General features: G+C 47.2%; 1 protein-coding gene and 1 pseudogene across 3 annotated transcripts; one reads left to right on the top strand and one right to left on the bottom strand.

Annotated features, from left to right (window-relative positions):
* The first annotated feature begins 1,024 nt into the window (after positions 1-1,024).
* Positions 1,025-23,054, top strand: VPS72 (vacuolar protein sorting 72 homolog). 3 transcript variants are annotated; one of them, XM_066377446.1, is made up of 6 exons: positions 1,025-1,237; positions 9,284-9,436; positions 9,637-9,751; positions 11,787-11,963; positions 21,793-21,937; positions 22,480-23,054. In XM_066377446.1, the coding sequence occupies exons 1-6, from the start codon at positions 1,121-1,123 to the stop codon at positions 22,865-22,867; spliced, it is 1,095 nt and encodes a 364-aa protein (XP_066233543.1). In that variant the 5' UTR covers positions 1,025-1,120; the 3' UTR covers positions 22,868-23,054. The 3 variants fall into 3 exon arrangements, with proteins under 3 accessions (XP_066233543.1, XP_066233545.1, XP_066233544.1); XM_066377448.1 differs by lacking the exon at positions 21,793-21,937 and having other exon boundaries at positions 22,480-22,645; XM_066377447.1 differs by lacking the exons at positions 21,793-21,937; positions 22,480-23,054 and adding an exon at positions 13,812-13,903.
* Positions 11,036-11,353, bottom strand: LOC136397359 (small ribosomal subunit protein eS27-like; annotated as a pseudogene).
* Positions 23,055-23,100: the final 46 nt, after the last annotated feature.

Genomic DNA, 23,100 nt, shown 5'->3' with positions numbered 1-23,100 from the left:
TAAATTATGAAGGCTCTTGAATGCCATGTTAATAGTAACTACCACCTGTTAAACATCTGTGTGTACTAAATACAGTGTGAAGCAGTTTACAAGGATCATATCTCTTCATCTTCTCAACAACCTTCAGAACTAGGTATTATTATTATTGTATTTTTCTGAAGTTGGAAATGGGGAGGCAGTCAAACAGACTCCTGCAGCAGCCGACCGGGATCTACCTGGCATGCCCACCAGGGGGCGATGCTCTGCCCATCTGGGGCGTTGCTCTGTCGCAACCAGAGCCATTCTAATGCCTGAGGCAGAGGCCACAGAGCCATCCTTAGCTGCCGGCCAACTTTGCTCTAATGGAACCTTGGCTGCGGGAAGGGAAGAGAGAGGCAGAGAAGAAGGAGAGGGGGAAGGGTGGAGAAGCACGCTTCTGTGTGCCCTGGCCGGGAATCGAACCTGGGACTCCTGCACGCCAGGCCGACGCTCTACCACTGAGCCAACCGGCCAGGGCCTAAGTATTATTATTATTAGTTCTCACTTTAGAGATGATGTGAAGCAACTTGTCGAAAGTGACACAGCTAGAACGTTTAAGTTCAAACTCCAACTCAGGTCTGTCTGGCTCCAAGACTCTGCCCTTAACCACACTAATAGTGTGGTTTCAGCCTCAAGGATTTTGGACTTTATCTGGCAGATGATAGGGAGCCACTAAGGATTTTTGAGTAGAAAAGTGACAAAGTGTAGGTTTTTAGAAAGGTTCTTACTGTTGCCATAGTGAAAAACGGACTGGAGTAGAGGGAGACTGGCCTTTTCCAAATGAAAATTTGCTGACTCCCAAATTCTGGACTTTTGGTAGTAGAGTAGCGTCACACAGCCGAAGCATTCCACAGCCCAAGCCGCTGTTTGGGAAGGAAACTGGGGGCGGGCGGCGGTGTGGTGGTGGGGAGGATGACGTCTGCACTTCAGTGGCGGGTCTGAAAAGTAAAACCGGTTTAGGGGCGGGACTAGGAGCCTCTGGACGCTCTGCTGCTTCTGCCTGGAAGCCGCTTGCCACCCGCAGGTAGTGGTGTCGAGCGCCGAGCTCCGAGAACCGCCTGGGTGAGGGGTCGGTGATGACGACGCAGTTTCGGTAGGCGATATGAGTTTGGCTGGGGGCCGAGCCCCTCGGAAGACCGCGGGGAACCGGCTTTCTGGGCTCCTGGAGGCAGAGGAGGAAGATGAATTCTACCAGACGACTTATGGGGGTTTCACCGAGGCAAGAGCCGGGCCCAGGATGAGGGAGGGTGGTAGCTCAGAGGAGTCCTGAAGGGGGAAACCTCGGACAAAGAAGGGGGCGGGGACTAGAGAGGAGCCCTTGCAGTGGATACTCGAGAGCTGTAGGGCGAGTCAGGGATTGGGGGGCGGGCAGAGATGCAGTGGAGTTCTAGAAGAGACTGGACGGAGCAGGGATAGAGGACCTCTCTGGAGGCACCCCGGACTGTGGCAGAAACCTACTACATTCTTCTCTAGTTGCGTCTCGCTGCGCTCTGACGTCCGCCACGCGCGAGGCACGCCGTAGTCAGGCGGTATATACTCGGCCCATTCCTCAAAATAGAGGAACTCGGCCTACTCACTCCTTTTGCAGCTTTCAAATCTCAGAGTTAATCCCTACTTTTTTGGGTTACCGTTCCTTAACTGTCATAAAAAGTGTCCTTATATCCTTCATAGAACGTTTCACTTTGTAATTCGATTTGGTTTGCTTACTTTTTATATTTTCGTATTAGTTTGTAAGCTCTGTAAAGTTAGAGATGGTCTGTTTTGTTCAACAGTATATATATCTAGTGCCTAGTCCAGTGTCTGGATTGGGTTGGCGTTTGTTTATTTGTTTAATTGAGTTTATCCATTCTTTAAATGTGTGCTGAGCACCTATAAGCCATGCACTGTGATAGGCTCTAGGGAAACAGTTTTAAAAACACTGCTTTGTCCTTATATATTTTAGACCTCAGTGGGGAATCAGCTGAATTAAGAGTGAAAATATTGTGTGAGCCCTGGCCAGAATCTCAGTTGGTTGGCATGTCATCCAAATACTCCAAGATTGCTGGTTCCATCCCCAGACAGGGCACAAAGAAGAATCAATCAATAAATGCATGAATAAGTGGAAAAACAAATCAAGGTTTCTCTCACTCTAAAATCAATAAATTAAAAATATTGTGACAGAGACAGAGACAGATAGGGACAGACTGACAGGAAGGGCCAGACAAGACAGGAAGGGAGAGAGATGAGAAGCATCAATTCTTTGTTGCAGCACCTTAGTTATTCATGGATTGCTTTCTCATGTGTGCTTTGTCGGAGGTGGGGGGGTACAGCAGACCGAGTGACACCTTGCTCAAGCCAGAAACCATGGAGTCATGACTATGATCCCACGCTCAAGCTGGTAAGCCTGTGCTCTAGCTGTTGAGCCGCGCTCAAGCTAGCGACCTCGGGGTCTCAAACCTGGGTCCTCCACATCCCAGTCTGACACTCTATCCACTGCGCCACCGCCTAGTCAATCTAAAAAAAATACTCTGTGATAAGGAATTAAATAAGTGGTAAGCATAGGGTGCTATGGTAACACAGGGGAGCCAGAGTTGTGGTCAGAATGGGTATCCTTTGGGGACACGGTGTTTAAGCTGAAGACAGTATGAAAAGTAGGCCTTGGCTGGATGAAGAGCAGTGGGACTGGGAGCTGGGGAGGAGAAAAGTTAGACTACTTAGAGGGATAGGGCAGAATATGTAAACCCACTAAGGTCCTAGTACTGGACCTGCACATCTCTCATTCTCTAGATCTGAAGGAAAATAAAGATTGGTAAGGATAGAGGGAGTAGGCATGAGCTAGATAGATCATATAGGGCCTTGTGAGCCTGAGCAATGTTAGGGATAAAGGAGTTTTACTCTTCAGAGGATTGAGAAGATCAAATTTGTACTCTAGAAAGACAACTGTAATGAAGGGAGTGGTTTGAAGGGGGCAGTGGGAGTAGAGAAACAGGGAAAGGAGAGGTCAAGAGAAATTAAGGCAGTAGAATCCCCAGGACTTGGTGACTGATTAGGAGTCATTACTTACACAGCCCTAACCAGCTAGTTTAAAATAGAACTTCCTCATCCCTCTTCCAAAAGCCATTATCCTATTCCTGTTATTTTACGAGTTGTTATTTAATATGTACCCATCATGCTTCCAAAAAAGATTTAAGGAGGCTTAGGATATAAACAAAATGTAGGAAAAGTAAAAATAAAGACAGAAGTAATTGTACCAAGAGCCTATGCTGAAATGCTAATAGCAATTGATATTAAATTTAGTTGAGAGATTCCTTGCATTCAAACCCTGAATTTCTTTTTTTTAATTTATTGATTTTATTTAGTACTTTTCAAATTTATTGACTGATTTTAGAGACAGACAGAAACATTAATCTGTTCCTGTATGTGCCCTGACCAAGGATTGAACCAGCAACCTTTGCATATCAGGATAATGCTAATCAACCAAACTGTCTGACCAGAGATTTAATTTATTGATTTTAGAGAGAGAGCACAAGAGAGAAACATTGATTTGTAATTCTACTTATTTATGCATTGGTTGATTTTTTTAAAAAATTTATTCATTTTAGAGAGGAGAGAGAGAGAGAGAGAGAAGGGAGGAGGAGCAGGAAGCATCAACTCCCATATGTGCCTTGACCAGGCAAGCCAGGGTTTTTAACTGGCGGCCTCAGCATTCCAGGTCAACACCCTACCCACTATGCCACCACAGGTCAGGCAGTTGATTTTTTTTATTTTCTTTTTTACAGAGAGAGAGAGTCAGAGAGAGGGATAGACAGGGACAGACAGGAACAGAGAAATGAGAAGCATCAATCATTAGTTTTTCATTGCGCATTGCGACACCTTAGTTGTTCATTGATTGCTTTCTCATATGTGCCTTGACCGCGGGCCTTCAGCAGACCGAGTAACCCCTTGCTTGAGCCAGCGACCTTGGGTCCAACTGGTGAGCTTTTTGCTCAAACCAGATGAGCCTGTGCTCAAGCTGGCAACCTCAGGGTCTCGAACCTGGGTCCCTGGCATCCCAGTCCGATGCTCTATCCACTGTGCCACTGCCTGGTCAGGCTGATGCTTTTTTTAAAAAATATTTTTAGCCCTGGCTGGTTGGCTCAGTGGTAGAGCGTCGGCCTGGCATGTTGAAGTCCTGGGTTCGATTCCCGGCCAGGGCACACAGGAGAAGCGCCCATCTGCTTCTCCACCCATCCCCCTCTCCTTCCTCTCTGTCTCTTTCTTCCCCTCCAGCAGCTGAGGCTTCATTGGAGCAAAGATGGCCTGGGCGCTGGGGATGGCTCCATGGCCTCTGCCTCAGGCGCTAGAGTGGTTCTGGTCGCAACAGAGCGACGCCCCCTGGTGAGCGTGCCAGGTGGATCTTGGTCTTGCACATGCGGGAGTCTGTCTGACTGCCTCCCCGTTTCCAGCTTCAGAAAAATACAAATATATATATATATATATATATGTTTTTAAAGATTTTATTCATTCAGCGGTAGAGCATCGGCCTGGCGTGTGGGGGACCTGGGTTCGATTCCTGGCCAGGGCACATAGGAGAAGCGCCCATTTGCTTCTCCACCCCGCCCTCCTTCCTCTCTGTCTCTCTCTTCCCCTCCCGCAGCCAAGGCTCCATTGGAGCAAAGATGGCCCGGGTGCTGGGGATGGCTCCTTGGCCTTTGCCCCAGGCGCTAGAGTGGCTCTGGTCACAGCAGAGCGACCCCCGGATGGGCAGAGCATCACCCCCTGGTGGGCAGAGCGTTGCCCCTGGTGGGTGTGCCGGGTGGATCCCGGTCGGGCGCATGCGGGAGTCTGTCTGACTGTCTCTCCCCGTTTCCAGCTTCAGAAAAATACAAAATATAAATAAATAAATAAATAAATAAAGATTTTATTCATATTTTAGAGAGGAGAGTGGGGGGGAAGAGAGAAGTAGGGAGGAACAGGAAGCATCAACTCCCATATGTGCCTTGGTCAGACAAGTCCTGGTTTTCGAACCAGTGACCTCAGCATTTCAGGTCAACGCTTTATTCACTGCACCACCACAGGCCAGGCATTAGTTGATTCTTTTTATTTTTATTTTTTTTCATTAGTTGATTCTTGTATGTGCTTTGACCAGGGATTGAACCCACAACCTTGGCATATCAAGGCAATGCCCTAACCCACTGATTTTCAACCTTTTTATACTTTGAGACTGGTAACCTAGCCAGCTGGAAACAGAAACATGCAATAAATAAAGTTTTATCTTACCTCACATGACAGTGCAACACAGTTTATAAGCTGGTGCCTTATTTCCAAATTCCACATATATGATGTATTAAATGCTACATAAGTTTGTCTGAATGGTTTTTTTTTTCCTCTGAGGAAGAGAGAGACAAAGAGAAAGGAGAGGAAGTGGAGTGGAGAAGCAGATGGGTACTTCACTTGTGTGCCCTGGCCAGGAATCGAATCTGGGACTTCCACACGCTGGGCTGATGCTCTACCACTGAGCCAACCGGCCAGGGCCTGTCTGAATGCTTTTTTATTTATTTATTTATTTATTTTCCGAAGCTGGAAACGGGGAGGCAGTCAGACAGACTCCCGCATGCGCCCGACTGGGATCCACCTGGCACGCCCACCAGGGGGCGATGCTCTGCCCCTCTGGGGTGTCGCTCCGCTGCATCCAGAGCCATTCCAGCGCCTGAGGCAGAGGCCACAGAGCCATCCCCAGCGCCCCGGCCATCCCCTCTCCAATGGAGCCTCGGCTGCGGGAGGGGAAGAAATAGAGAGGAAGGAGAGGGGGAGGGGTGGAGAAGCAGATGGGCGCCTCTCCCGTGTGCCCTGGCCGGGAAACGAACCCGGGACTCCTGCACGCCAGGCCGACGCTCTACCGCTGAGCCAACTGGTCAGGGCCTGTCTGAATGCTTTTTTATTTATTGCTCCTGATTTGTAAACGTTCTGCACCATGCAAAATGTTGTTTGAATGAGCCTACAAGTTCCAAAGATATCTCAGACAACCTCAATAATATTTTCATCAATAATAGAGGCTGATCAGTGGCAATTACCCTGACCATAATTGAATTCGACTAAGATAATTGGGTCTGTAATCTTCATACAACATCAGGGTGATTAACTTTTCACGGACTAGCAATTAAAAAACACTGCCGGCCTGACCTGTGGTGGCGCAGTGGATAAAGCGTCAACCTGGAATACTGAGGTTGCCGGTTCAAAACCCTGGGCTTGCCTGATCGGGGTACATGTGGGAGTTGATGCTTCCTGCTCCTCCTCCTGTTCTCTCTGTCTCTTTCTTCTCTCTCTCTCTCTCTCTCTCTCTCTCTCTAATAAAAATGGATAAATAAAATATTTTATAACAAAAAAAAACCCACTGTACTGAGCCCTGGCCTGATAGCTCAGTTGTAGCGTCTTCCTGATGCACAGAGGTTTCTGGTTTGATCCCCAGGCAGGTCACATACAGAAACAGATTGATGTTTCTGTATCTTTCTCCCTTCCTCTTTTTTTTTGTATGTGTGTGTTTTTCTGAAGTGAGGAGCGGGGAGGCAGAGTGACAGACTCCTGCCTGTACCCGACTGGGGTCCACCTGTCACACTCACTAGGGGCCAGTGTTCTGCCCATCTGGGGCGTTGCTCTGTTGCAACAGGAGCCATTCTAGTGCCTGAGGTGGAGGCCATGGAGCCATCTTCAGCACCCGGGCCAACATCGCTCCAATGGAGCCTTGGCTGCAGGAGAGGAAGAGAGAGATAGAGAGGAAGGAGAGGGGGAAGGGTGGAGAAGCAAATGGGCACTTCTCCTGTGTGCCCTGACCAGGAATCGAACCTGGGACTTCCACATGCTGGGCCGATGCTCTACTACTGAACCAACTGGCCAGGGCTCTTTCCCTCTTTTTTTTAATCTTAAAAGATTAAAAAAAAAAAACAAAACACTGCTTGAACCAACTGAGATAGCAGGGCCCTGAATTTATTTTATTTTATTTTATTTTTCAATAAGAAAGAAGCATAGAAGTTCTTTAAGGGAGACAGACTTGTTCAGCATAAATCCTAGGGAGAATCACCTGTTTATATGAGATATATAAAATAACAAGGGTTTGGGCCCTGGCCGGTTGGCTCAGCGGTAGAGCGTCAGCCTAGCGTGCGGAGGACCCGGGTTTGATTCCCGGCCAGGGCACACAGGAGAAGCGCCCATTTGCTTCTCCACCCCTCCGCCGTGCTTTCCTCTCTGTCTCTCTCTTCCCCTCCCGCAGCCAAGGCTCCATTGGAGCAAAGATGGCCCGGGCGCTGGGGATGGCTCTGTGGCCTCTGCCTCAGGCGCTAAAGTGGCTCTGGTCGCAACATGGCGACGCCCAGGATGGGCAGAGCATCAACCCCTGTTGGGCAGAGCTTCGCCCCATGGTGGGCGTGCCAGGTGGATCCGGGTCGGGCGCATGCAGGAGTCTGTTTGACTGTCTCTCCCTGTTTCCAGCTTCAGAAAAATGAAAAAAAAAAATTAAAATAACAAGGGTTTGGTAGATGATATGAAAAATTCTCTTACCTAGTCATGTCTATTAATGAACCTTGATAAAAGCCAAAAGAATGGTAGTAAATCCATAGTGAAAGCATTTTGATTGGGCACTAACATAATGTATACTGAACTGCTACCCTCTGGTGATATGATTTACTACCAGGTTAGAGCTGAGGAGATTACTGTGTTCCCAGACTTTCATAGACATGAGTTGGGAGGAAATGATGGTCATCATTGCAAGATAGAACTCTGGCACGCTTGGAGTATCCACTGTCTCTGTTATTTGCTTGCTTTGACAATGTGTGTACCAACATTAGCCCATTAGCCTGCATAATTAAAGAGGGAGCCACGTATTTGAGTTCCATGTGCAACCAGTCAACTCCTCTGCACCCAGTGTGTTCTTTTACCTTTCCAGTGCGGTTGTCATTCTATTCCTAATCTGCATCACCTCAGGTCTAGGTTGTACTCCATGTTCTCTTCTCCAGCCCATCTAATTACCTCCAGAGCTTTCTGCAGTGCCCCGTATACAGTTTTGTTCACCTATCAAATCTTCAATGGCTATGCCTGACTGGTGGTTGCACAGTAGATAGTGCGTAGACCTGGAATGCTGAGGTCTCTGATTCGAAATCCTGAGGTTGCCGGCTTAAGAATGGGCTCATCTAGCGTGAGCATGGGCTCACCAGCTTGAGCGCAGGATCTCCAGCTTGAGTGTGTGATCCTATGGTCACTGGCTTGAAGCCCAAGGTCACTGGCTTGAGCAAGGGGTCACTGTCTTAGCCTGAGGGCTCCCCCCCCCCAGTCAAGGCATGTATGAGAAGCAATCAATGAACAACTAAAGTGCCACAACAAAGAATTGATGCTTCTCATCTCTCTCCCTTCCTGTCTATCTGTACCTTTCTCTGTCTCTCTATCAAAAAACAAAACAAAAAAAAGTTCATTTTGCCTGAGCTGTGGTGGTGCAGTGGATAAAGCATCAACCTGGAGTGCTGAGGTTGCCAGTTTGAGACTCCCACCTTGCCCCATAAAGGCACATACAAGAAGCAATTATGCGCCCCACTTCTTCTCCCTGCCTTTCTCTTTCTCTCCTTTCTCTAAAATCAACAAATAAAGTCCTTTAAAAAAAAACCACTTGCCTGACCAGGCGGTGGCGCAGTGGATAGAGCATTGGACTAGGATGTGGAAGATCCCAGGTTCGAGACCCCGAGGTCGCCAGCTTGAGCACGGGCTCATCTGGCTTGAGCAAAAAGCTCACCAGCTTGGACCCAAGGTTGCTGGCTCCAGCAAGGAGTTACTCGGTCTGCTGAAGGCCCCCGGTCAAGGCACATATGAGAAAGCAATCAATGAACAACTAAGGTGTCACAACGAAAAACTGATGATTGATGCTTCTCATCTCTCTCCATTCCTGTCTGTCTGTCCCTATCTATCCCTCTCTCTGACTCTCTCTCTGTCTCTGTAAAAAACAAAACAAAACAAAAAAACACTTTCTTTTATAACATCGTCCTGCCCTCTACTAGACTGTAAGACAATTGCAGGTAGAGATCAAAGCATATCCTTTTGTACCTTAGCACTTAACATACTGTGCTACAGGTAAAAAGCCAGTGTTGAAAGGGGTAGTGCTTGAGCTAAAGACCATCAGCTGGGAAGATTTCTTGCCTGAGGAAAGTGACTGGGTTCTGAAGGAGAGTGCGGCAGCCCTTATAAAAAAAGCAAAGAGATTGGTTTTTTCTGGAGGGGCATTAATGACTCTGATGCCAGCGAGAACCTCATCTGTCTATGTCCACAGGAATCAGGAGATGATGAGTATCAAGGGGACCAGTCAGACACAGAGGATGAGGTGGACTCTGACTTTGACATTGATGAAGGGGATGAACCATCCAGTGATGGAGAAGCAGAAGAGCCAACAAGAAAGCGCCGAGTAGTCACCAAAGCCTATAAGGTGCAGGGGAAGTCCTAGTTTTCTTGGACTTCCTTAATTCCTATTTTCCCTTTCATTAGGTCCCAGTACTCCCCACACCAGTCCCATTTCCTGTAGTGCTAGTTTTCCCATTTCCTATAGTGCTGATTTTCTCTTAACAGTCCCATCTTCTTCCTCCTTATCTCTCTGTTCCCTGGTGTCTGATTCCAATCTGTCCCCAGGAGCCTCTCAAGAGCTTAAGGCCTCGCAAAGTCAGCACACCAGCTGGTAGTTCTCAGAAGGCCCGAGAAGAGAAGGCACTGCTACCACTAGAACTACAGGATGATGGCTCTGACAGTGAGTGGGGATATTTGGTCAATTGACAGTACTGGAGTATGATGATAAAATTATTAATATAGTGCCTGACCAGGCGGTGGCGCAGTGGATAGAGCGTTGGACTGGGATGCCGAGGACCCAGGTTCAAGACCCTGAGGTTGCCAGCTTGAGTGCGGGCTCATCTGGCTTGAGCAAAATAAAAAAAAAAATGCTCATCAGCTTAGACCCAAGGTCACTGGCTCAAGCAAGGGGTTACTCGGTCTGCTGAAGGCCTGCGGTCAAGGCATATATGAGAAAGCAATCAATGAACAACTAAGGTGTTGCAACGAAAAACTGATGATTGATGCTTCTCATCTCTCTCCGTTCCTGTCTGTCTGTCCCTATCTATCCCTCTCTCTGACTCTCTCTCTGTCCCTGTAAAGAAAAAAAAAATTATTAATATAGTGCCTGACCAGGCGGTGGCGCAGTGGATAGAGCATCAGACTGGGATGTGGGTGACCCAGGTTCGAGACCCCGAGGTCCCCAGCTTGAGTGCGGGCTCATCTGGTTTGGGCAAAGCTCACCAGCTTGGACCCAAGGTCACTGGCTTGAGCAAGGGGTTACTCAGTCTGCTGTAGGCCCACGGTCAAGGCACATATGAGAAAGCAATCAATGAACAAGTAAGGTGTTGCAACGCGCAATGAAAAACTAACAATTGATGCTTCTCATATCTCCGTTCCTGTCTGTCTGTTCCTGAATATTCCTCTCTCTGACTCTCTCTGTCTCTCAAAAAAAAATTATTAATTAGTATTAATGCCAAATTTACTGAAGTTGATAACTGTACTATGATGATGTAAGGAAAATCCTTATTAGGAAATCTACACTGAAGCATTTAGGGGTAGAGAGCCATGATCTGTGCAACTTAACTGATTACTCAGAAAAAATGAAACACATAACATACACTTACAGAATGCTAATGGGGCAAAATGTTAACAGTAGGTGATCTGGGTAAAGCATACATGAGTGTTCTTTGTACTATTCTTTGTACTATTTTTTTTATAAGTTTGAAATGATTTCCAAGTAAAAAGTTTTCTTTTTATTTTTTATCCAAAATGTCTTTTTTTTTTTTTTTTAATTTATTCATTTTAGAGAGGAGAGGGAGAGACAGAGAGAGAGAGAAAGGAGAGACAGAGAGAGAGAAGGGGGGGAGGAGCTGGAAGCATCAACTCCCATATGTGCCTTGACCAGGCAAGCCCAGGGCCCCAAACCGGCGACCTCAGCATTTCCAGGTCAATGCTTTATCCACTGCACCACCACAGGTCAGGCCCAAAATGCCTTTATTGGAGTGGTTCCCCACTTATTTTGATTTGGGGTGCTTTTAGTGTTGCTTTCTTCTGAAGAAGCATCCTTCTGTAAGCCTTGCTTTTCCACCTGTAGGCTGACAGAGGGCAGTGGAGCAGCCAACACACAAAACTACTGTTTGTGTATGGCTAAAGACAGTAGTGATTCTATAGCATCCTGGGCACTTCACATCCGTGAAGTAGGAATTGGGGCTCTGAGGCACTACTTGTGTTTCCTCTTCTCTTCTTTTGGAGAAGGATGAAGGAGATCCTTAGCAAAAGGTATGTTGTCCTTGGAGGGTTGTCACCTCCAGAAAGGCTCCAACTAAAAAGTTTTGTGTGTTTTTTTACAGAGACAGAGAGTCAGAGAGAGGGATAGATAGGGACAGACAGACAGGAACAGAGAGAGATGAGAAGCATCAATCATTAGTTTTTTGTTGTGACACCTTAGTTATTCATTGATTGCTTTCTCATATGTGCCTACAGCAGACAGAGAAACCCCTTGCTCAAGCCAGTGACCTTGGGTCCAAGTTGGTGAGCTTTGCTCAAACCAGATGAGCCCGCACTCAAGCTGGGGACCTCGGGGTCTCGAACCTGGGTTGTCCGCATCCCAGTCCGACGCTCTATCCACTGCGCCACCGCCTGGTCAGGCTAAAAAGTTTTAAATAAAAAAATAATAATAAAGGAGGTGGATCTGAATTCAAATATTTTTTCTTCCTCTCTGACTTCCTTCCCAGGTCGGAAGTCCATGCGTCAATCTACAGCTGAGCATACGCGACAAACATTCCTGCGGGTGCAGGAAAGGCAGGGCCAGTCACGGCGGAGAAAGGGGCCCCACTGTGAGCGGCCGCTGACCCAGGAAGAGCTGCTCCGGGAGGCCAAGGTCACAGAGGAGCTCAACTTGCGTTCACTGGGTCAGTGTGTGGCTTTGAGAACAGTGGGTACAGGGGCTGAGAAGCATAAGGAAGCTGATACCTGGAAGACCCAAAGAACTGGAAAGGTGGAGATTTGGGTCAAGGAAATCAGAAGAAAAAAAATGAGGATAGTAAATGATTAGGAGCGAAGGCTCTACAGAACAAGTTAAGATACTTCAGTATAAAATAAGATCTGTATGGAACTGAGTTCAGATTCTAGTTTTGTTTTTTTTTAAAAATACTTTGTTGATTGATTTTACAGAGACAGGAGAGAAAGGGGAGCATGGATTGGGAAGTATCAACTCATAGGTGCTTCATGTTAGTTGTTCATTGCTCGCTTGTTGTATGTGCCTTGGCCAGAGCAGCCCAGGGTTTCGAACCGGCAACCTTGGCATTCCAGGCCGAAGGTTTATCCACTGCGCCACCACAGGCCAGGCCAGATTCTAGTTTTGCTGTTCACTTGCTGTAAGACTGCAGGGAAATTATTTAACCTACTTGCATGTTGCTTTCCTTGTTCACAAAATGGGATGATAATGTCTAGTTTAATGATCAGGAGAATCAGTTCATGAGCTAAATTGCCTTAAAGTAAAAAAATTTTAAATCTCTTAAGTTTATGTGCTAGTGGGTAAGCAATCACATACAATAATGTATTGTGCGACCCTGGCTGGCTGGCTCAGTGGTAGAGCGTCGGCCCGGCGTATGGAAGTCCTAGGTTCAATTCCCGGCCAGGGCACACAGGAGAAGCGCCCATCTGCTTCTCCACCCTTCCCTTTATCCTTCCTCTCTCTCTCTTCCCCTCCTGCAGCCAAGGCTCCTTTGGAGCAAAGTTGGCCCAGGCACTGAGAATGGCTCCATGGCCTCTGCCTCAGGTGCTAGAATGGCTCCTGTTGCAACAGAGCAACACCCTAGATGTGCAGAGCATCGCCCCCTGGTGGGCATGCCGGGTGGATCCTGTTCGGTCACATGCAGTAGTCTGTCTCTCTGTCTCTCTGCCTCCCCACTTCTCGCTTCAGAAAACTACAAAAAAAAAAAAAAAAGTATTGTGCAAGAACATACATTTAAAAAAGTTTTTTTTACATTTATTGATTTTTAGAGAGAGGAAGGGAGAGTGAGATAGAAACATCGATTTGTTGTTCCACTTTATTCATGCCATCGTTGGTTGATTTTTTTTTTAAAGATTTTATTTATTGATTTTACAGAGAGAGAAGAGAGAAGTGGGGTGAGTGAGAGGCATTAACTCACAGTTGCTTCACTTCAGTTGTTCACTGATTGTCGTATATGCCCTGACCAGGCAAGCCCAGGGCTTTGAATCAGCGACCTCAGCATTCCAGGTCGACGGTATATTCACTACACCACCACAGGCCAGGCTCATTGTTTGATTCTTGTATGTGCCCTAACCGGGATTGAACCCACAACCTCAGAATGTCAGGAGGACAACGCTCCAACCAACTAAGCTACCCGGCCAGGATGGTAAGAGTATCACATTGTAAGAGGTACATGAGTAATCGAGGGAACTGCAGATTTCACGTGCTTGCTCTGGGTCATACTTTAATTGAATGAAATAGTGAAATAACAGATAGAATCACCTGAAGTATTAATTTGTTACTTCTCTTTCTCTCTGAATCTTTCTCTTTTTTTGATGAGCATATATAATGGAACATACGTAGCCCAAAAGTGATTTCATTGTGAAGAGTGGAAGATTGTTTACCAGAAGTATCTGGGATCCAACCCATTACAGTTTAATGATAGTTTTGAAATTTAGACAACTTACCACAATGATTAAGAAAAGATTTAATTCCTTTCCAACATCTTAAGGATCTATTATTTTATTTTTTTAATTCATTTTAGAGAAGAGAGAGAAGGAGATGAGGATCAGGAAGCATCAACTCTCATATGTGCTTTGACTGGACAAGCCCAGGGTTTCAAACCAGCAACCTCAGTATTCCAGGTCAATGCTTTATTCATTGTGTCACCACGGGTCAGGCTAGGATCTATTGTGACTTTTTTTATCATATTGACTTCAAAGTGAGAAATATAATCTTTATTAGTCAAACATAAATGGCTGAGAACTATCACAAATAATGACATGACCTTGCTGTCACTATAATCTGTATCCTTTAACTACATTGATTGGTTCAGGCCACTGTCAGGAGAGTGACTCTCAAGCTCCTGACCTCAGTAACGGACATAGAAGACCCCAGAAAGGCAGGTTCAGCAGAAGAAAAAATAGTTGGGTTTTTTTTTGTTGGTTTTTTTTTGTATTTTTCTGAAGCTGGAAACGGGGAGAGACAGTCAGACAGACTCCCGCATGCGCCCGACCGGGATCCACCCGGCACGCCCACCAGGGGCGACGCTCTGCCCACCAGGTGGCGATGCTCTGCCCCTCCGGGGCGTAGCTCTGCCGCAACCAGAGCCACTCTAGCGCCTGGGGCAGAGGCCAAGGAGCCATCCCCAGCGCCCGGGCCATCTTTGCTCCAATGGAGCCTTGGCTGCGAGAGGGAAAGAGAGAGACAGAGAGGTGGGGGGGGGGGGTGGAGAAGCAAATGGGCGCTTCTCCTATGTGCCCTTGCCGGGAATCAAACCCGGGTCCCCCGCACGCCAGGCCGACGCTCTACCGCTGAGCCAACTGGCCAGGGCTAGTTTATTTTTTAATATGTTGAATTTGAGGTATCTATGACCGATTTATGCAGTGCATGGAGGTCAGTTAAACACATATTTGGCCTGACCTGTAGTGGCGCAGTGGGTAAAAGTGTCAACCTGGAACGCTGAGATTGCTGGTTTGAAACCCCAGGCTTGCCTGGTCAAGGCACATATGGGAATTGATGCTTCCTGCTCCTCCCTCTGTTCTTTCTATCTCTTTCCCCTCTCTGTCTCTTTCTTTCTCTGTGTCTCCTTTCTCTAAAAAAATGAATAAATAAAATGTAAGAAATAAATAAGTAAAAAAAATCACATATTTGGTGCTCAGACAAGAGTTCTGGCCTAGAAATATAAATTTGGAAATATTTAGAATATAGATGGTACCCTGGCCAGTGGTGCAGTGGATAGAGCATCCTGGAGCTCTGAGGTTGCTGGTTCAATCCCAGGGTCACCAGCTTGATCCCAAGAGCAGAGGCTGTACTTAGGTCACTGCTTTGAGCACCAGTCAGGCCACATATGAGAAGCAATGAGTAGCTGCACAACTGAGAGGAATGAGTTGATTCATCTCTGTCTCTGTCTCTCTCCCTCCCATCTTACCCCCCAAGTAATTAAATAAATTGTTTTAAAAATAGAATACGGCCTGACCAGGCGGTGGTGCAGTGGATAGAGCGTCAGACTGGGATGCAGAGGACCCAGGTTTGAGACCCTGAGGTCGCCAGCTTGAGTGCGGGCTCATTTGGTTTGAGCAAGGCTCACCAACTTGGACCCAAGGTCACTGGCTCGAGCAAGGGGTTACTTGGTCTCCTGAAGGCCCACAGTCAAGGCACATATGAGAAAGCAGTCAATGAACAACTAAGGTGTTGCAACAAAGAATTGATGTTTCTCATCTCTCTCTGTTTCAGTCTGTCTGTCCCTATCTGTCCCTCTTTCTGACTCTGTCTCTGTCACAAAAGAAATAAAATAAAAAAAATTATAAAAACAATAAAAGTAGAATATGGATGATAGTAAGTGACATTAGAGTGGATATGATCAACCAGGGAGAAAGCAAAGAGTGAAAAGAGAAGACAGGCCAAAAAGAGTCCTGTAAACACTAAAATGTAATGGTCTTGTACAAGAGAAGGAGCTTAGAGAAAAATGTATAGCAAGGCCAGAGAGTTGGAGAACTCCAGGAGAGTCTGTCTTAAGAATGCCTGAGAAGCCCTGGCTGGTTGGCTCAGCGGTAGAGCGTCGGCCTAGCGTGCGGAGGACCCGGGTTCGATTCTCGGCCAGGGCACACAGGAGAAGCGCCCATCTGCTTCTCCACCCCTCCGCCGCGCTTTCCTCTCTGTCTCTCTCTTCCCCTCCTGCAGCCAAGGCTCCATTGGAGCAAAGATGGCCCGGGCGCTGGGGACGGCTCTGTGGCCTCTGCCTCAGGCGCTAGAGTGGCTCTGGTCGCAACATGGCGACGCCAGGATGGACAGAGCATCACCCCCTGGTGGGCAGAGCGTCGCCCCATGGTGGGCGTGCCGGGTGGATCCCGGTCGGGCGCATGCGGGAGTCTGTCTGACTGTCTCTCCCTGTTTCCAGCTTCAGAAAAATAAAAAAAATAAAAAAAGAATGCCTGAGGAGGCATTGGCTGGTTGTCTCAGTGGATAGTGTCCACCCAGTGTATTGACGTCGGGTTCAAATCCTGGTCAGGGCACACAAGAGAAGCGACCATGTGCTTCTCTCACTCTCCCTCCACCACTACTCTCTCTCTTCCTCTCCCACAGCCAATGGCTCAGTTGGTTCGACCATCAGCTCCAAGCACTGAGGATAGCTCAGTTGATTTGAGCATTAGCCCCAGACAGGGGCTGCCGAGTGGACCTTGGTCAGGGCATACGCAGGAGTCTGACTCACTATCTCCCCTCCTCACTAAAGAAAAAGTCTCTCCCAGTTGCTCCCAGGAAGATTATTTTTAATTTATTTTTTGAGAGAGAGGCAGGGAGAAAGAGATATAAATATAAAGCTGCTCCTATATGTTCCCTGGCTGGGGAATCAAACTGGCAACATCTGTGCCAGGAGGACGCTCCAACCACCAGGCCCAGCCAGGGCGTTTTTGTGGGTTTTTTTGTTTGTTTTTGTATTTTTCTGAAGTGAGAAGCGGGGAGGCAGAGAGACAGTCCTGCATGCGCCTGACCAGGATCCACCCTGCATGCCCACCAGGGGGCGATGCTCCACTGCAATTGGAGCCATCCAGCGCTGAGGCGGAGGCCATGGAGCCATCCTCAGTGCTGGGCCAACTTTGCTCTAATGGAGCCTTGGCTGCGGGAGGGGAAGAGAGAGACAGAGAGGAAGGAGAGGAGGAGGGGTGGAGAAGCAGATGGGCGCTTCTCCTGTGTGCCCTGACCGGGAATTGAATCCAGGACTTCATATACCAGGCCGATGCTCTACCACTGAGCCAGCCAGCCAGGGCTAGGGTTATATTTATTGACTGCATTTTTTAGAGAGACAGAGGAAGAGAAAGAGTGGGGAGGGGGAAGGGAAGCATTTATTTGTTGTTCCACTCAGTCTTGCATTCATTGGTTGCTCCTGGTGGGGAGTCCCCCGACTGGGGATCGAATGCACAACCTTGTTTTTTAGGACGACCCTCTTAACTGACTGAGGTAACCAGCCAGGGCCTTTATTTTAATGTATATTTTACTGGTTTTAGAGAGAGGAAGGGAGAGAGTGAGAAAGAGGCAGGAACATTGATCTGTTCCTGTATGTGCCCTGACCAGGGATCGAACCTGCAACCTTTGGGACGATGCACTTTGGGATGATGCTCTAACCCAGCGGTTCTCAACCTGGGGGTCGCGACCCACAGGTTGAGAACCGCTGCTCTAACCAATCAAGCTATCTAGCCAGCGCAAAGGGAGATAATTTTAAAATAACATAAAAAGGGCCTGACCAGGCAGTGGCGCAGTGGATAGAGCGTCGGACTAGGATGCAGAGGACCCAGGTTTGAGACCCCGAGGTCGCCAGCTTGAGCGCAGGCTCATCTGGTTTGAGCAAGGCTCACCAGTTTGAGCCCAAGGTCGCTGGCTCGAGCAAGGGGTCACTCTGTCTGCTGTAGCCCCCCTGTCAAGGCACATATGAGAAATCAATCAATGAATAACTAAGGAACCACAACAAAGAATTGATGTTTCTCATCTCTCTCTGTTCCTGTCTGTCTGTCCCTATCTGTCCCTCTCTCTGACTCTGTCCCACGAGAAAAAAAAAAAAAAAGGAAAATGAGGCCCTGGCCAGGTAGCTCAGTTGGTTAAGGCATCATCCCAATCTGTCAAGGTTGTGAGTTTGATCCCTGGTCAAAGTCAACCAGTAAATATATAAATAAGTGGAATAACAAATTGATGTTTCTCCTTGCCTCTCTAAAATCAATCAATCAATTTAAATTTTAAAATAAAATCCCTTTGGTGAGTTTTTTTCATGCTCACTGACCCACAGGAGTGAGTTTTTTTCCAAAAAATGAAATTAGTTCCAGTTCCAGTTTTATTAACTTAAAATCATGTTTGTTTGATAAACAATTTATGGAAACAAAAACATACATTTGCCTTTTTTTATTTTTATTTTTTTTAATTTATTTTTTTTTAATTTTTTATTCATTTTAGAGAGGAGAGGGAGAGACAGAGAGAAGGGGGGAGGAGCTGGAAGCATCAACTACCTTATGTGCCTTGACCAGGCAAGCCCAGGGTTTTGAACCGGCGACCTCAGCATTTCCAGGTCGACGCTTTATCCATTGCGCCACCACAGGTCAGGCCATTTGCCTTTTTTTAACGTTGCCTTATACGAGTACGATCGTACTCTGGATGGTCAGAAGGCATGAGGACGTACATGAATGTTCGTACTACTCAAAGGGCTAAAGAAAAAAGAAAAGGCTGGGAGGGGCTGGTAGAGTTAGCCATGTACAACAGGTACTGAAGAAGTAGAAGACAGAGGAATCTATAGGGTAACGGAGCAAACAGACCTGAAGGATAAGATGTTATAGCCAGAAGCTGGATATATGATTTTGTATGTTTCAGAGCTGGGCCAGTTTCAGATAATGACCAGGTCTAGGCTGTAGCTATAGCAGAATAGAATAACTAATGTATCGTGGACAAAAAGGCTGTTAAGAGATGAGGTGGTAAAGAAACTGGGGATAGGCCTGACCTGTGGTGGCGCAGTGGATAAAGCATCGACCTGGACTGCTGAGGTCGCTGGTTCAAAACCCTGGGCTTGCCTGGTCAAGGCACATATGGGAGTTGATGCTTCCTGCTCCTCCCCCTTCTCTCTCTCTCCTCTAAAATGAATAAATAAATAAAATAATTTAAAAAAAAAAGACTTCCTTCATCTATTAAAAAAAAAAAAAAAAAAAAGAAACGGGATATGGTGTTAAAGGGGCTACCTGTGTGTTCTTTGAAGTTACCAGGGTGACCTGAGATGATAGGAGCTAGGGTGCAGAGGAAGAGTGGAAACCATTGTCCAAGTCTTCTGTGGATGAGGGAGTGACTGTGACTAAGAAAGAGACAGTAAGCTAGATTGTGAGCATCAGTCTCAGAAGAAAAGTGAGTGTGCAGGTAGGTCGAGGAATAGCGATCTGAAGCTGCAGTGTGGAGCTCAGTAGGATATGGGCATATCTTATATGGGATGTGAGAAGATGAACAGCTTCCACCAGAGAGCTGCAGGGAGAAGGGTGGCTTCAGTGGGTGATAGGTTTCCAGTAAGGCAAGGTATGGAAGGAATGTTTAGTGAAGGAGATTATAGATGAGCTGGCTGATAATAGAACAGGAGTTCCAGAGAGTACAGGGAAGTGTTCAAGAGAAGAAGGGTTGGAAGTTTGGCTCAAGGGAAAGAAAGCTATATTATCAAACAGAATTTTAATATATAAGAGGTTATATTAAAAAAAAAGAGGTTATATTACTTGAGGGGTTTTTATAAGACTCTTTTGGTTAGATTTTATCTAGAAGATTGTGTTCACAGTACCCATGTTTAACAAGGACACAGAAGTTTGGAGTTAATTCAGAGGAAAGGGAACAGGAATATTTTGATCTATTTATGCAGTAATAAATATTAATTAAGTGCCTGTAATGTGTGGAATGTTGCATGACCTGATAATTTGCAGGTAATGTGAGCCACAGTCACTGCCCTTAAGGAGGAGATATATGTACTAACAGTAAACTGTCACTGCCATTGAGCAGTGTCGCAGGGTCCAGCCAGTGGACTGTGGTATATTAGAGAGGTGTGCTTGCCCTGGCTGGTGGCTCAGTGGATAGAGTGTCAGCCCAGCCTATGGACAGCCTGGGTTCAATTCCTGGTCAGGGCACACAAAGAAGCGACCATCTGCTTCTCTCACCCTCTACCTCCCCTTTCTCTCCCTCTTCTCCTCCTGCAGCCAGGGGGTCATTTGTTTTGAGCATTAGCCCTGGGTGCTGAGGGTAACTCGGGTAGTCTGTGTGAGTCGGCCTCAGGCACTAAAAATAGCTTGGTACTTGAGCATCGGCCCCAGGTGGGGGTTGCTGGTGGATCCCAGTTTGGGCACATGCAGAGTCTGTCTCATTATCTCCCCTCCTCTAACTTAAAAAGAGAGGGAGAGCCCTGGCTGGTTGGCTCAGCGGTAGAGCATCGGCCTAGCGTGTGGAGGACCCGGGTTCAATTCCCAGCCAGGGCACACAGGAGAAGCGCCCATTTGCTTCTCCACCCCTCCACCGCACCTTCCTCTCTGTCTCTCTCTTCCCCTCCTGCAGCCAAGACTCCATTGGAGCAAAGATGGCCCGGGCGCTGGGGATGGCTCTGTGGCCTCTGCCTCAGGCGCTAGAGTGGCTCTGGTCACAACATGGCGACGCCCAGGATGGGCAGAGCATCACCCCCTGGTGGGCAGAGCGTCGCCCCATGGTGGGCGTGCCGGGTGGATCCCGGTTGGGTGCATGCGGGAGTCTGTCTGACTGTCTCTCCCTGTTTCCAGCTTCAGAAAAATGCAAAAAAAAAAAAAAAAAAGAGAGAGAGGGAGAGGGAGGGAGGGAGATAGGTGTGCCTGAAAGGAGCAGCAGTTGTTCAGCTCAGCTACATGTGAGAGTGCACACCCAGGGTTGCCATATTTTCTTACTGTTTTTTAAGAGAGGCTGGAAATCTCTGTATTTAAATGTAACTATCTTCCTGACCAGGCGGTGGCACAGTGAATAGTGTCGGACTGGGATGCAGAGGACCCAGGTTCGAAACCCCGAGATCGCTAGCTTGAGCGTGGGTTCATCTGGTTTGAGCAAGGCTCACCAGCTTGAGCCCAAGTTCACTAGCTTGAGCAAGGGGTCACTTGGTCTGCTGTAGCCCCACGGTCAAGGCACATATGAGAAAGCAATCAATGAACAACTAAGGTGTCACAACGAAGAATTGATGTTTCTCATCTCTCTGCCTTCCTTTCTATCTGTCCTATCTGTCCCTCTCTCAGACTCTCTCTGTCTCGGTCACAAAAAAGAAAAAATGTAATTATCTAATTTTTCAATGTCAGGAACTAATTCAGATTTTTCTTTAAAAGATAATACAGATCAAACAGAATACTTACCATAAGTGGGCTGCCAGCTTAGAGCTCTGCTGTAGACTGTAATAAGTACAGTAATAAAAGAGTGTCCTTGGCCCCGGGATGGCAAAAAGAGGGAGTGACTCAAAGCCCTGTCGTATGAAGAAGGGTTCAATGGGATGGATGTTGTGATTAGTCTGGAGACACATGGACACTAATTCAACTATTTAAGGACTGTCATGTGGAAGACAGATTAGACTTCTGTCCTCTGTGGCTTTAAAAGGTAAAACAGTGTCATAAGGAAGTGTATTTCAGCTCAAAATTGGGAAACTAGAATGACTAGAGATGCCTAAAGATGTAATATGCTGCTTTGGATGGGAGCGAGTTGACAGGGAGGTTGTGGGGCATTTCTGGGGAACTGAGCAGGCTCCTCATCAAAGGGTCCCTTCCAACTCTGAAGTCTTGCAGCTCCAAGTGGGTGAGGAGCCCAAGTGGACTTGATAAATGATGAGCAAAGAGGATATCAGGAGGGGCGAGCAGAAAACATCTAAGATGGGATAGACTAGAGAGCCTTAGCAAACTTTCAGAATTGGCTTGATAGGCAGTGGCTGGACAGCCAGGAAAACAGTCGAGAGACTGTAGGACAGAACCAGGTGTGGGAAGAGGGGAAGCTGACCATCCTCATTTCTTCTTTTGACCCTGAAGAGACATATGAGCGACTTGAGGCTGACAAAAAGAAGCAGGTTCACAAGAAGCGGAAGTGCCCTGGGCCTATAATCACCTATCATTCAGTGACAGTGCCGCTGGTGGGGGAGCCAGGCCCTAAGGAAGAAAATGTGGATGTGGAAGGGTGAGTGACACGGGGCGAGGGAAGAGAGTGTCTTCCCTTCCCTCAGCTATACTTCTCAGCCCCGTTTCACATGCTTTTCTCACACAGATATGGGTAACTTTCAGATTCCACTTCTCTTCAGCTTATTTCTTTCCCTTTTAGCATCTCTTTTCTCGCTCTTTTCTATTTTTCCATCCAGTGCAGCTTTCTTTTCTTGTCTTTTGCTTACTAGATTCTCTCAGAATGTTGCCATCACACTGCATCCTCCTCTTTTCTCAGCTCTTTGGTCATCTTCCTTTTTTTTTTTTTTTTTTTTTTAAAGATTTTATTTATTCATTTTTAGAGAAGAGGGGGAGAGAGAGAAGGGAGAGAGGAGGGGGGAGGAGCAGGAAGCATCAACTCTCATATGTGCCTTGACTGGGCAAGCCCAGGGTTTTGAACCGGCGACCTCAGCATTCCAGGGTGACGTTTTATCCACTGCGCCACCACAGGTCAGGCTGGTCCCCGTCTTTATCTGTTGTTTTCTCTCAGCTCTTGGTGTTTTTTTCTGTCTTTCCCCCCAGACTTGATCCTGCTCCCACAGCTGCTGCATTGACCCCCCGTGCCGGGACTGGACCCATTGTCCCTCCAGCTCACTGCTCACGGACCTTCATCACTTTTAGTGATGATGCTACATTTGAGGAATGGTTTCCCCAAGGGCGGCCCCCAAAGGTCCCTGTACGGGAGGTCTGCCCAGTGACCCATCGCCCAGCCCTATACCGGGACCCTGTTACAGACATACCCTATGCCACTGCGCGAGCCTTCAAGATCATCCGTGAAGCCTACAAGAAATACATCACTGCCCATGGACTGCCACCCACTGCCTCAGCCCTGGGCCCTGGCCCACCACTTCCTGAGCCCCCCCCTGGCTCTGGGCCTCGAGCCTTGCGCCAGAAAATCGTCATCAAATGAAGAAATGTCTAGTCCTTAGAAACCTCTTTCCTGCCCTGACCTGGGCTCTCAGTGTTGCTCCTCTTCTCCATTTTTCCCTTTGTTATCTCTAGTCTTTGCCCAGCCCTTTTCTATATTTCTTTCACCATCTTATTCCTTACTGGTTTTGTTTGTGTTTTTTAATCTAATAAAATAGAAAGATCCCTTTTGTCTGGCGTCTAATAGGGTCAGGAGCAAGAAGTATTTGTCAGTGT

Source organism: Saccopteryx leptura, chromosome 3, assembly GCF_036850995.1.
Source record: "Saccopteryx leptura isolate mSacLep1 chromosome 3, mSacLep1_pri_phased_curated, whole genome shotgun sequence".
In the NCBI taxonomy this organism is placed as follows: domain Eukaryota; kingdom Metazoa; phylum Chordata; class Mammalia; order Chiroptera; family Emballonuridae; genus Saccopteryx; species Saccopteryx leptura.
The sequence above is the reverse complement of the archived record's forward strand: the minus strand, read 5'-3'. Positions and strand labels throughout refer to the sequence as shown.